Source organism: Fundulus heteroclitus, chromosome 6 (genome assembly GCF_011125445.2).
Source record: "Fundulus heteroclitus isolate FHET01 chromosome 6, MU-UCD_Fhet_4.1, whole genome shotgun sequence".
Classification (NCBI taxonomy): domain Eukaryota; kingdom Metazoa; phylum Chordata; class Actinopteri; order Cyprinodontiformes; family Fundulidae; genus Fundulus; species Fundulus heteroclitus.
The window spans coordinates 14,813,225-14,825,858 of NC_046366.1; the positions used below are offsets into that span (position 1 = coordinate 14,813,225).

Here is a 12,634-nt window from a genome sequence, read left to right on the forward strand (position 1 = left end):
TCTTAAATAAAATAATAAGGCAATAAAATAAAATGTTTCAAAAAGAAAATGGAACACTGACATTTTATTTTCTGGATGCCATTTTCTTGTTTTAGATTTCATAAGCCTAAATTCCTGAACAATACAGCAAGAAATTAACTCTGTCTTTATCTAGAAATGTATATAACTCTGTCATACAGTGTTAACTATCTGCCATAATAGTAAAGTGGTATCTGGCAAAAAATACCTGCATTTACACACAATGAGCACAGTGGAGTAAAACACTTTTGAAACGCAACAATAACAAAAGATTAGAAAAATTATTGTGACCTTAGTAACATTGTTCGATAATAGGCACATGTGATTGTTCAATAATAGGCACATGTGAACACTTTAAACATACTTTCTAAGTACAAAAATCAGCTTTCTTTGTTGGACATTGCAGAGACAAGTTACTACAGCAGCGATCCACATAGCTTTGAGGATTACTAACAATACCTTGCTTCCTACAAACCGTGACAACCTTTTTGCATGTTTTAATGTTTAAAAAGAAAACTGTAATATTAAGTCTGTGGGTTATGTTATCTGTGTACATCCTAACCCGGTATCTGTCTTAAAGGAAATTTCACAACATTAACACATAGTGACAATAAAGATTCTTGATTGATTCTTGATTCCTAAGGGTGAATGCAGTTTAAGATTTGAACAGCATATGGTGCATTTTAGTAAGATTTAACCTGAACCATTTTAACTACGTCACACAGGAAGAGCTGTTAGGTGGATAGCAGAGCTCATTCTACCACATACAAATACAGTATGCCCCCACACATGCATACATACCCTCCACTACTAAGTTCAATATACATGATGGGGATATGGGAAATTCATTTATACTCATTGTTCATTACTCACATTTTTTTCTTATTACGAATATCTCTGCCATATTGATTTATTTATTATTTATCCGTGCACAGCTGCACGTTTACCCTCATCTGTTGCTGTTCACAACCTTCTGTGCAATTCACTTTCTCACCTGCAACTTCTTCATAACTGTCCATACCACATAGATGTAGAATGAGTCTTAAACTGCTTTATCGCTTTTTTTATATAATTGTGTAATCTATTACTTATTTTTTACTTACTTTGTTATTTTGTTTTGTTCATTTTGTTTCTCATTATGGGAACCAATGCAGTTTGTTATAATGCTGCCAATGGTGTGCAATGACAAATACACATATCTTGTCTTATTCTCATTCAAAGAAATACCCCCAAGTGTATTTGCGACGGTCACTTTCTAAACATATAATGGCATGGAAATATACCCAGTACCCAGTCTAGTCTTTCTTTTTTTAACCCAGTAGCTTGGTCAAGAAATGTTTTGCGCTTAGTAATGCTCTTTATTTCTGTTTCCTGAATTCAAATGCTCTTTTTTATTATTTTAGCCAAAGCACATGTGGTCATCATGTTGGAATTTAACCTTTTATTCTTGAACTTTTTATAAAAGCTACTGTTGATATTAAAAAAATTAAAAAAGCAAACAAAAAAGATATGAAAATCCTTTATCCCAGAAACAATCTTATTTAATATAGAATGTAAAGCAACAAAACATTCTATTCTGATTTACTGTATCTTTAGTGAAACAAGTTGGACTACAGTGCCTTGCACCTGCTTGGCTTTTTATCCATTTTGTAACATTCTAACCTGTAATTTAATTTTTTTTAAATCTTATTTTATGTGATGGACCTGCACAAAACACAAAAATATGTATAAGAAAAAGAATGAAAAAATAAAATCTGAATATTGGCATGTGCTTATGTATCCACATGCTTTTCAATGAAGCCCCTAAAAGTTCTGGTGTCACCAATTACCTTCAAATATCACAAGATTAGTGAAATAAAGTCCAGTTGTGGGCAAAATAGTTACATGCTCAGTTAGTTTAAACACACCTTTTCTGAAAGGTCCCAGAGGGTCCAGCACCACTAAGCAAGAGGTATTACACCATGTAGACCAAGGAGCTCTCCAAACAAGTCAGGGACAAAGATTTAAGAAGTACAAGTCAGGGTGGCATTATAAAAATACTGAAATCTTCCTCAGAGCCAGAATCCATTATCTTGAAATGAAAAGCACATGATATCACAACAATCCTGCCAAAAATAAATAATACAGGGATATTCTTTAACAAAAATTGTGTCAGTCTCCCTCAACGTTTTAATACCTTATTATTCGGACTATAAGTCGCTCCAGAATACAAGTAGCATCAGTCAAAAAATGCATGACAAACAGGAAAAGAAAACATATATAAGTCAGACAGGACTATAAGTGTCATTTATTTCGAAATTTATTTGACACAATCCAACACAAAGAACTGACATTTAATCTGGTAGGGCAATTTATTCAATTATAAAACTGCATCCACTACTGGCTGAATAACATGGAACATACCTGAGAGGTTGAATGGGGTAAATTACCATAACAAGCTAGCAACTCCAACCGGGAAAATTCTTGCCAGCACATTTAAGCATACGGCTAAAAGTTGTCAAAATTACGCTGAAATTAGAGCGTGATGGTGCTATGTGCTAAGCTAACACGATGACAAGGATGTTTAGAGAAACATAAAGCTTATGTGTATCAGTGAAGTTGTAAACTGCCTGGGCAACAGACCTATAAGCTAGCGCTAGCTATTATTAGCATCACAGTCTCTGTCACGGTCTGGGCCCTTCAACCTGCACCACGCAACGCTCCGTTGTGTGAATGCCTACTGAAATAGCAAAAAAACATACATATACTTATCCCCGTCGGCTTGCAGCTGGAATTGATGTAAAACGTGGCTCCACAATGTACTAACTTTAGGGGGTGAACAGTTATGCATGCAGAGTTTTCTGTTAGTTTGCCCTATTTGTTGCTTGCTTTACAATAAAAAAAATAACATATTAAAAGTTTTATACATGTTCTGTACCTGAATTAAAAATTCAAAACATTCTTTGTAATTCCTGGTTGTGAGGCAAAAGAATGTAAAATGTCAAGAGGACTGAATACTTTTGCAAGACACTGTAAATGTAGATATATTTAAAGACATGCAGGAAGCGCTCTGTGGCTGTTAGCCGATGGTCTTAATTAGAGATGGGCTTTAAAAGGAAATATTAGCTTAGGGCCCTATGCAACTATGGGCTGATTTTCATTTTAATGATCTACAATATCACAAATATATTTAAAATGATCACATTTATACCTTAAAAGTGTAGCGAAATCCTTAATCCCGAAGGCAAACATTACACCGGCTGGTCTTGAGTCGCTGCTGCTCAGTTATTTTGATGGTACCAGGCCTAACAGGGAGAAACTCCTCCGTCTCTTTTACAGTAGTCAGCCAAAAACTGTAGAGGTTGGAAAAGTAGTGACAGGAACCCTGCGCGCCTTGACACTCAATCAAGGGATGAGTTCGAAAATCCTTAAGGCAGCTACCAGAAGAAGCCAGTGATTGTCCGCCACCCTCGTCACCTGCCCCTGTGTGCTAAAAAGCAGTGGTATTATATGAGAAGAGTTGACTTTATGAAGCATCTATTATCACATTCCAACTTTTCGTGTAACTCACCAGAAGGAAAGAGTATCCTGTCCATAAACTCCTCCAACCAGATGGGCAGGGAGGGACAGCATGAGTTTGACTGTGAAAAGGCGTTGCAGGTGAATGTGTCTCACACACAACACAACGGCTAATGTGGAGGCTGATCTCCTGGCCAAAGAGTGGCATCATGGGAATGGGAGCAGTGGTAGAGAGCCAGTAGGACTTGTCATTGCGACTTGAGTAGTAGCAGGCATCTTTGTCACAGTAGGAGAATGGCATAGTGGAGAAAACAGGTAGACAAGAGCCAGGTTGGCCTACAGGGAAGAAATATATAAGGAGACAAGGAAATTATTCTAAAAAAAAACCCTGCATGAACCAATTTCATAATTTCTAGAGGACAACCGAATAGTGTGCAAACTTGCCCAGATCTTGTGTGTGAGCCTTCTCTTGTCCTTCCAGGTAGATGAGGCTATATCCCACCCAAAGCAGGTTGCTACCTGCAGGACACTGTGGTACCTGAACTGACTGGCTGTGGATGACCAAAAGGAAGCCGGATCTCAGTGGCCCTCTATGGCCTGGCTCACCTGCATCACCAGGAGGACCAGGGGCACCTAAAAAGTTGAATGAAGAGCAAAATAGTTATATGAAGAGATACAAAGTAAATGCAGGCAATGTGTCTTAAGACACTAGTCCGTCATGTGCAGTTAGTTTCAGCCCTACTTTCACAGGTTTTAATGGGTAAATTTGGAGTGGGCACATTATATCATCCTGTTCACCTTGAGGCCCAGTGAATCCTGGCTCACCAACATCACCTGGGTCTCCACGGGGACCATCTAACCCAGGAGGACCTGGTTTGCCAGGAAAGCCCAGAGACCCTTTAGGACCCTTTGGTCCTGGAACATAAATAACAATAAATAATTAAATTAAAGGTGACAACACATAAAACGTATATACAATATAAATTTGCAGGATTTATTTATTTTTACTTTATCACCTGTTTGTCCAAAAGGACCAGGTGGACCCACATCCCCTTGTGTTCCTACACTTCCCTGAAGCCCTTTTGGTCCTGTTGCTCCTGGTGGAGCGAAGCCTAAAGTGATTAAATCACCAGGTTCACCTTTGACACCTATGAAAAAACAACCAAAGAATGACTTCAGTGAAATACTTCATTCAGTACTTTAATGATCACACTTTATTAATGCAAGTATTTATATGTGTCATACACCCAGTAACACTTAAAATGTTTTCCAAGCTTAGACACACCCCTGGTCTTCTCATATGATGTAACAAGATGTGTTTTCCACTGTTTTCCAGTGTGTGTTATTTTATGGGTGTCTTAAACTGACTAAGTGAATACATAAATCACAGGGAGAGCTGTTGCATTAAGAACTTCACACAGCCTATAAATAATAATAATTAGTTTTAACTTTTAGCAAAAGATTACAGAAATTAAACAAACCATAATATTAAAAAAAACAATTCTGCCACAGTGCCACCCACCTGGATCTCCAACAGGGCCAGGCTCACCCTTGCAACCCCGGGGCCCATGGATTCCTCCCTGACCTTTGGGTCCCTGAGGGCCCCTTGCACCTTCATGACCTTTCTCACCTGTTAAAGGGTATTAAAACCTTTGGTTCAAGTCAATATCACTCTGGAACCCTGTCTGCGTCCATTTGAACGTACCCTTTGGTCCTCGAATGCCCAGGTGGCCAAATGGCCCAGGAGAGCCTGGGAGGCCCTTGTGTCCCCTATAACCTTGTACCCCAGGATGGCCAACTGGTCCTGGGTCTCCTTTATATGAAACACTGCAGTCCTGTGGTCCAGGTCGTCCAGGAGGACCTGAAAAAACAAATTCAGACCCCAGATGTGAGCTCACAATTCATTATTTTCTAAAGTCGGTAAAGTCCACAACTAAAAAATAATGCAAGCAAAACATACTAACCTGGGGGTCCTGTAGGTCCTGTAGGTCCTTCATAGCCTTTATCTCCATGAGGCCCATGCAAGGGGGTTTGGCAAGTTTTGCCAGGGCTGCCAGGTGTTCCTGGTATCCCTGCAGGGCCTGCAGGAAAAAATAAACAATGACATTCAGTAATGGTAGGTATGACATCAACTGCATCATAATTGTACAAAGGTAAACTGCAATCTGAGAAGCCAGGTCACTTCAGAAATCACAATTTTAACAAACAATAAGATTATAAACTAGTAACTTGTTCTTTCTTTAAAGGATTTATAAATGCAGACTTGTAAAGCATCGAGGAACCAGTAAAAGGACTCAGAGGTCTAAATGCAGATTCCATACCTGTGTTCCCAGGAGGCCCTCTTTGGCCTTTAAGCCCTGCAATCGTTTTTCCTGCACACCCTGAGATGCCCTGGGCACCTTTAGCTCCAGGTAAACCAATTTTTCCAGGCGGGCCAGGAGTGTCTATGCCTAGGTTTTAATAAGACAGTCATTACATGATATTTATCATTTACATTTACAAACATGGTACTTTACTTTTGAGATTTGATATCATAAATCACACATGTTAATGTATGTCAGCCTCTCTATTGAAGTGTATTTTTAAGTAATCTTTACCAATAATATGCCTCATTCTTCTTACCGCTTGCTCCCTTCAGCCCTTTTGAACCTTTTAACCCATCCAATCCATCCAAACCTGTTGTCCCAGGAGACCCTAATATAACATAACAAGAGAAGTTAAAAACATGCTTTTTTTTTTTTTTTACAACATTTACTCTCAATATTCAACTGAGTGCTGATCTGAATTTTATTGAGAAGTCTTATAGAGGAAAAACAAAGAACACCTCACTGCTTAAATGTGGCCACCTAAAAAGTTGTATTTCAGGTGCGTTGTCAACCATTTTCAAAGAAAACAGGGGATAGCTACAACAAGTCATCATAAATCATAATGTCTTCATTCATTGTTTGTGTGTTCATTTAGAGATGGTTTCTAAACATAATTGCACCTGCAGAACCATGTGGGCCGGGTAGGCCTGGTGGTCCCACACCTCCTTCATCACCTGGAGGACCCCAAATGCCTGGACGCCCAAAGGGACCTTGGGACCCAGGAGAGCCTGAGGATGCACATATGTTGAAGAGGTGAAACCAACATGCTTAAAAACAATCAGAAGCTGTTTGGACTGCTTTTGATTAAAGATAATCTTCTTGCAAATAAAAATGCTTAAGGTGAAGATTAAAAATAAAATTTCCCCTTATGAATTGTGCTGTATATGGGCTGTAGACCAACACAAGTGGAATAATTTTACTTTGTACATTACAAAGCTTAATAAACTCTGGCTTTAAGAATGTTTTATTCCATGTAAGGGAACTGAGAGATCTAAAGTCACCATGCAAATTTTAAGAATGTATTTTTTTTTTTAGCATTAACATAAGTCAGTGTTTTTTTTATCATTATGACGAACAATTAGTCGGGGATGAAACAAAACACGTTTCCTAACAGAAATAACATATAATTTCACCAGGAACCTCAGATAAAAGTAGAAAGTCTTCACAGCAACAGCCTTTGTATCAACCATGGTGCCGCACCGACATGCTTGCTGGCTGTGTCAAATAAATTCTTAATCCCCATTTGTCAGTGACAGTCACCTGGTCCTCCTTGTCTTCCAGTTTCCCCAGTAATCCCTGGATTTCCAGGTTGTCCTGACCTTCCCCTGGGTCCTGGGTCACCTGGATCACCTGCACTTCCTCTAGGTGCTAAAGAAAATAAATGTGGTTAAAATTGCAATTTGCAAAGTGAATTTGTATAACTATAGAGGCTCTACTTTTTTATACATAGTCTTACCACTGGGCCCAACCTCCCCTGGTAATCCTTTGAGCCCCTGTGGACCAGGTATCCCATAGGACTGTCCTTTGTCACCTAAAACAGGTTTATTAAAAGTATGTAGAAAATATTGAGGAACTGATAGGGTGGCATCTTGGATAACAAGGTGATGTCTTGTGAACTTACAGGATCATTATTGTATTCAAATCAGTTTAACAGATTAGATTTTGTAGTTTTGAAATAAATATTTCATAATCTGAATTCCTCAACTTGCATTGATATATTGTCCACATCATTTTTAATTTTTTTTTTTTTTTTTTTTTTGCTCCCACCCCTGGAATATTGCAGATAGTACATACTTCCTTTCAATCAGGTTATTTTCCACAGACCCTGAAAAATGAAGACGCCATCTAGATGTATCTATAATGGGAAATTACAGGCATATATCCAATATAAAATTTTTTGCAAATATTAATATTGAAATTGTCCTTTATAAGCAAATTTACCACTTCATGACAGATTATTATATCCTCTGTGCTTTCTAGTAAGACTTTAGACCAAATCAAGGCACTGAGACTGCATTTGTAAAAGCATTCAGTGATATATATCGATAGAGTAATGGGGCTAGAAGTTCTTTTTTAGTACAATTTGATATCTGTTGCTTTGGACAGTTTATCAAATTATACTGAATGATGTCTGGGGAAAAAAAATTGTGTGGTACTAAATCGATCCAGGTCTTACTTGGCAGATAGGTAGTACTTTGTGTCACTTGGTTATTATAAATCTGGGTGATTGGGATTCCTTAAATTTCCATTCTCGGTCTACTTTTACTTAGTATCCAAGTGATCCCCCTGGATTGTATTGTTTGCTACTAGATTCATCATTATACTGTAGCCATGCAGATGACACACTACTGTATAATGTTATGTAACATGATCACAGCTCACTGCATTCACAGCGTCAGGGTGTTCATAATCTCAATGAGTGGATGGGTCAGAATTCCCTTTAGCTTAATTCAGGAAAGACAGAAATTGTTGTTTTTGTTCCCATAAATGCAAAAATATAGATTGAGCACTCAGATGGACTCAATGGGACCAAAGACCATAGAATATGCAGGAAACTTTGGAGTAGCAACATTTTTACTACAACATAGTCTTGTTGAATCAGGTTACTATTGCCTTTAAAAAAAGGTGCAAGAATAAAGGGATTCTCGTCAAAAAGGTTTACTGAAAATTAAGTGGGTCAGAAAATGGATGGATGGATGGATGGATGTGTATCGATTTTTATTTTGAGTTGCTGAGATTATTTTAACAGTGTCTTTACCTGTCTCTGAAAACAATAAATAAGGCAGCTGCAGCTCATCAAGTTTATATATCACCTTGCTTTATGTTTTGCTTAGAACATTTTTCATTAATGTAGATTTTCTTTCATATGAACTGGGCAGAAAAGGTACTAGGAACAGGTTTAAAATATCTGTTAAGCAGATATTTAAAGACCAGTTTATTTGGGAAAGGATATCAACGTCTTCCTTTTGATGATTTTTATTTTGTGTCTGATAACAGATTCAACAATATTTGCTGTAGAATGATCATGAACATTTTGAGTTAGGAAATTTAGAAATTCATAGGATTACTGGAAGGTACGAGAGGTTGGCTAGGAGAGACTGCAGTTTTCTTTTTGAATGTGTAAATAACGAGATGCTACAACACAGTTATGGATTCAGCTATATTGTTGCCACAACACCTTATGTCTTACCTTTTGCACCTGGAAATCCTGGGAGGCCAGGGATACCGATTTGTCCTGGTGTCCCTGTATCTCCCTAGCACAACAGAAATACACATTAAGGATTTATTGTAATCTACAACACACCTTAAAGGGGCCATGACAACACATTTCATTTTTCTGAGGTTTCAGGAGTATAATATGGTGCAATGATGAGGCCGTGTTAATGTCAAAACTGAATACCAACCGACCTGCCCAGGGGCAATCAGTTTTATTGCTTTGCTCAAAAACGGTCAGATCAGAAATTGGGTTGTCTTTCTATGTAGGTTGTCTTTCTATGTAGGTTGTCTTTCTGCAAATTCATATTCCCCAATCAGAGCACACCTTTAAGCAAACAGCCTACCCACTCCCCTCCCCTCCTCCCGGCTGATTCACGGGCTGATTTGAAAGGAGGAAGGCGAAGCAGCAAGCAGAGGGCAGCCCCAGATCACCCTCCCTGTATGAGCTTCAACAGTTTAGCAGCAGATTTATAGATTTATTAAAGGGGGCTCTATTGCATATGGATACACTCAACATACAGTATATTTGAAGATGAGAACACAAATGGCAGTTACATAACTATTTAGATAGCGTTGTGTACCTGATCTCCAGTGTTCCCCGAATATCCCCTTGGACCTGGGAAACCTTTAATCCCACGACGTCCAGAGGGACCTGATAAGCCGTCTCTACCTGGAACCCCAGCAAACCCTTTTAATCCTTTCAATCCTGGCCTCCCATCAGGCCCCATATCACCCTGCGTGCCATTTTTGCCTTTGGGTCCTAGAGGTGAGGCAACAGATTACAAGATATGCAATGTGGCATAGTTTTTAGTCTCATGAAAGAAATCATTGAAGTTAAAGCTTAATTACCTGCAACTCCTGGGTGACCTGGAAGCCCCTTATTTCCCCTAAATCCAGACTGGCCTTTTGTCACATTGACTTTGTGACATACTCCCGGTAATCCCATGGGGCCAGTTGAACCTGGGGCGATGAAAGAATTTATATGTCATTACCTTTTCTCATATAGGATACAAAAAGAGCAACACTACAACAAAAGCTTAAAAAATTTAATAATCTAATAAATATGTGTTTGTCTCAATAAATATTTACTACTGCAGAGTTTTTATTCTTCTGTGAGTGTTTGTCAGATCAAAACTGGCTGTTTTGGGGGGAAAAACCACAACAATGTTTCAAATATTATTTGCAGTCCAAAGTGGTTAATCAGCAAAACAAGACATAAATAAATTTAATGAAGGCAGCACAAGCAGTTTATGGTAAAACCTCTAACCCACAAATCACATTATTGGAAGAAGTAATTAACAGTAGAAAAGCATCTCAACTCCCAGCTGATCCATTTGAACTTAAAGAATCGGTTGTGGGATAAGACATTGATTTTTTTTAAACTGAAGTGGTAAAGCTGGTCCTAAAGTCAAAGTTCAATGGGTCAGATGGTATGTCACTAGATCCTTAAAGAAATAATTCCAGGTTTATGCCATCTCACTTTCCCTCATGAGAAAATAAACTGGTACAAGTTGGGTTTTTTTTGCAGGAATATTAGAACTAAAGCTATCCAAAACAGGATTTCTTTGTTCACACAAATTCACACTGTACCATATTTTATCTTAATGCAAAGTGTGTGATTCTCTGGCGATTTGGTTAAAAACCGGTCTCTCTTCAACAAATGAAAGTGCCATGAGTATTAGAAACAGTTAATGTCTCAGTAAGTGAGCAAATTTAATGTAATCAGCAGGGGTTCAAAAAGCTCTTACTCCACTTTGAGACATTTTATTTTGTGTACCTTTTCAATAAAGGCACTTTACTTTTACTTTATTGGATTGTTTTAATACTCCTACTTCTATTTAAATGTACCTACACTTTAGTCAAGAAGAGTTTTAACAACATTATAAATAACTCTTTGAAAAGATGAAAAACCATAAGGAGCGAATGTAGTAATTTCTTTCTCTTTGTTTACCTTTTTTACCAGGCAGTCCTGGATCTCCTGCAATTCCAAATTGACCAGTGGAACCTCTTTCCCCCTTTTCACCTCTTGGTCCTGGAGGCCCAGGATTTCCAAGCCCACCTCTAGACCCAGACTTCCCAGGGTGGCCCTTTTCACCTAAATAAATAAGCAAAAAAAGAATAATAATTCTAACAAGAAGTATTTAAAAGTGGGCCAATGTTGTTTATTGCTTAGATTAACAACACACTGAATTAATTTACAGCAGGAAAAGGTTTGTACAAAGATAGGGTTGTATCATTGTTTGAGAACTACATGCAAATTGAACTATGCTGATTTACCTTTCTGTCCCTTTAAACCATCAGTACCATTGTCTCCTGGAAGACCAACAAGGCCTCTTGGCCCAGGAAGACCCAGGCCACCAGGCATACCAGGATTACCTTTTAAACCCTTCTGACCATGACCAGGTAGACCAATGTCTCCCCTAACACCTTTCTCACCAGTGTAGCCTTTAAAACATCACAAAATATACAATTTAGGAAATATATTTATTTCTTAGTGGCATTAATTGTAACTGTGATGTGCTTACCTGGCACTCCTTGTTGACCAGGGTGCCCTGAAGGTCCATGAGGTCCTGGTGGTCCAAGCAAATCACAAACAGTACAGGGTGGACCTGGGGGACCAGTAGCTCCAATGTCACCATTATCCCCAGGATCTCCTTTGTGGCCTTGGGATCCTAGTTGGCCTTGTAATCCTGAAATCCCACGGTACAATTGGTCATGAGTTCCATTTCACACAAACAACTTTAAATTTCCTCCAAGTTAATAATTCCTTTCCCCCCCCCCTGTATTTTAACAGAAAAAAAAGCCTATATAAATGTAAGCATGTCTATTTTCTCATGTACGTCATCAAAAATTACCTGGTGATCCTGGATGTCCAGGGGTTCCAGGAATTCCAGGTGACCCAACAGCCCCTCGTGGTCCAGGTGCCCCAGTAGCACCTGGCTGGGATGAAAACATGCCTCCTGGGTCCCCCTTTGTGCCACGGGGTCCTGGTAACCCAGGGAGACCTTGAGGGCCATTCAGGCTATTCCCATTGGGACCTCGGTCACCCGGTTCTCCAATTGTACCATGAGATCCTTGGTGGGTGAAAAGGAGAGAGCCGGGTACTAGGTACTATTTAGTTGCAATTGTTGCTAATACATAATTTTTGATTAGGACATGCCATAGCAATCAATGGACAGCAGCGCAATTCATTGAGGGACCTATTATTCTACATTTATAAACTGGACACCTTACTTATTCTCATTCCATCTACATTTATGTGTCCCAAACCGTTGTGTTCACCTATACAATATATATCAATATGTGTGGCTCAGACCTGAGATGAGTGCTATTACTTTTATTGGCTTTTCTAGTTATCATAGTAACATACTTGAAAAAAACTCCTAATATTCGTGCTTGTTCCTGCAGATTTTCCCTGATTTTCACCAGCTATTCTTGTTTTGAATCAACCTTTTAAAGCGCATGTCTGGCTAGAATTATGGGTCTGTAGCATCAGTTTTCTGACACTGATAAAACACTGATTTTAGCATAGGAAA

General features: G+C 38.7%; 1 protein-coding gene across 1 annotated transcript; it reads right to left on the reverse strand.

Annotated features, from left to right (window-relative positions):
• Window positions 1-1,648: 1,648 nt before the first annotated feature.
• On the reverse strand, window positions 1,649-12,168 carry LOC110369385 (collagen alpha-1(IV) chain). Its single transcript, XM_036138134.1, has 20 exons — window positions 11,954-12,168; window positions 11,624-11,788; window positions 11,376-11,543; window positions 11,050-11,193; window positions 9,948-10,058; window positions 9,680-9,858; window positions 9,073-9,136; window positions 7,339-7,413; window positions 7,143-7,250; window positions 6,503-6,610; window positions 6,139-6,210; window positions 5,838-5,966; window positions 5,481-5,597; window positions 5,222-5,377; window positions 5,039-5,146; window positions 4,533-4,664; window positions 4,315-4,431; window positions 3,961-4,149; window positions 3,569-3,852; window positions 1,649-3,487 (listed from the first exon to the last, which is right to left on the reverse strand). The coding sequence occupies exons 1-20, from the start codon at window positions 12,051-12,053 to the stop codon at window positions 3,230-3,232; spliced, it is 2,784 nt and encodes a 927-aa protein (XP_035994027.1). The 5' UTR covers window positions 12,054-12,168; the 3' UTR covers window positions 1,649-3,229.
• Between the last annotated feature and the right edge of the window lie 466 nt (window positions 12,169-12,634).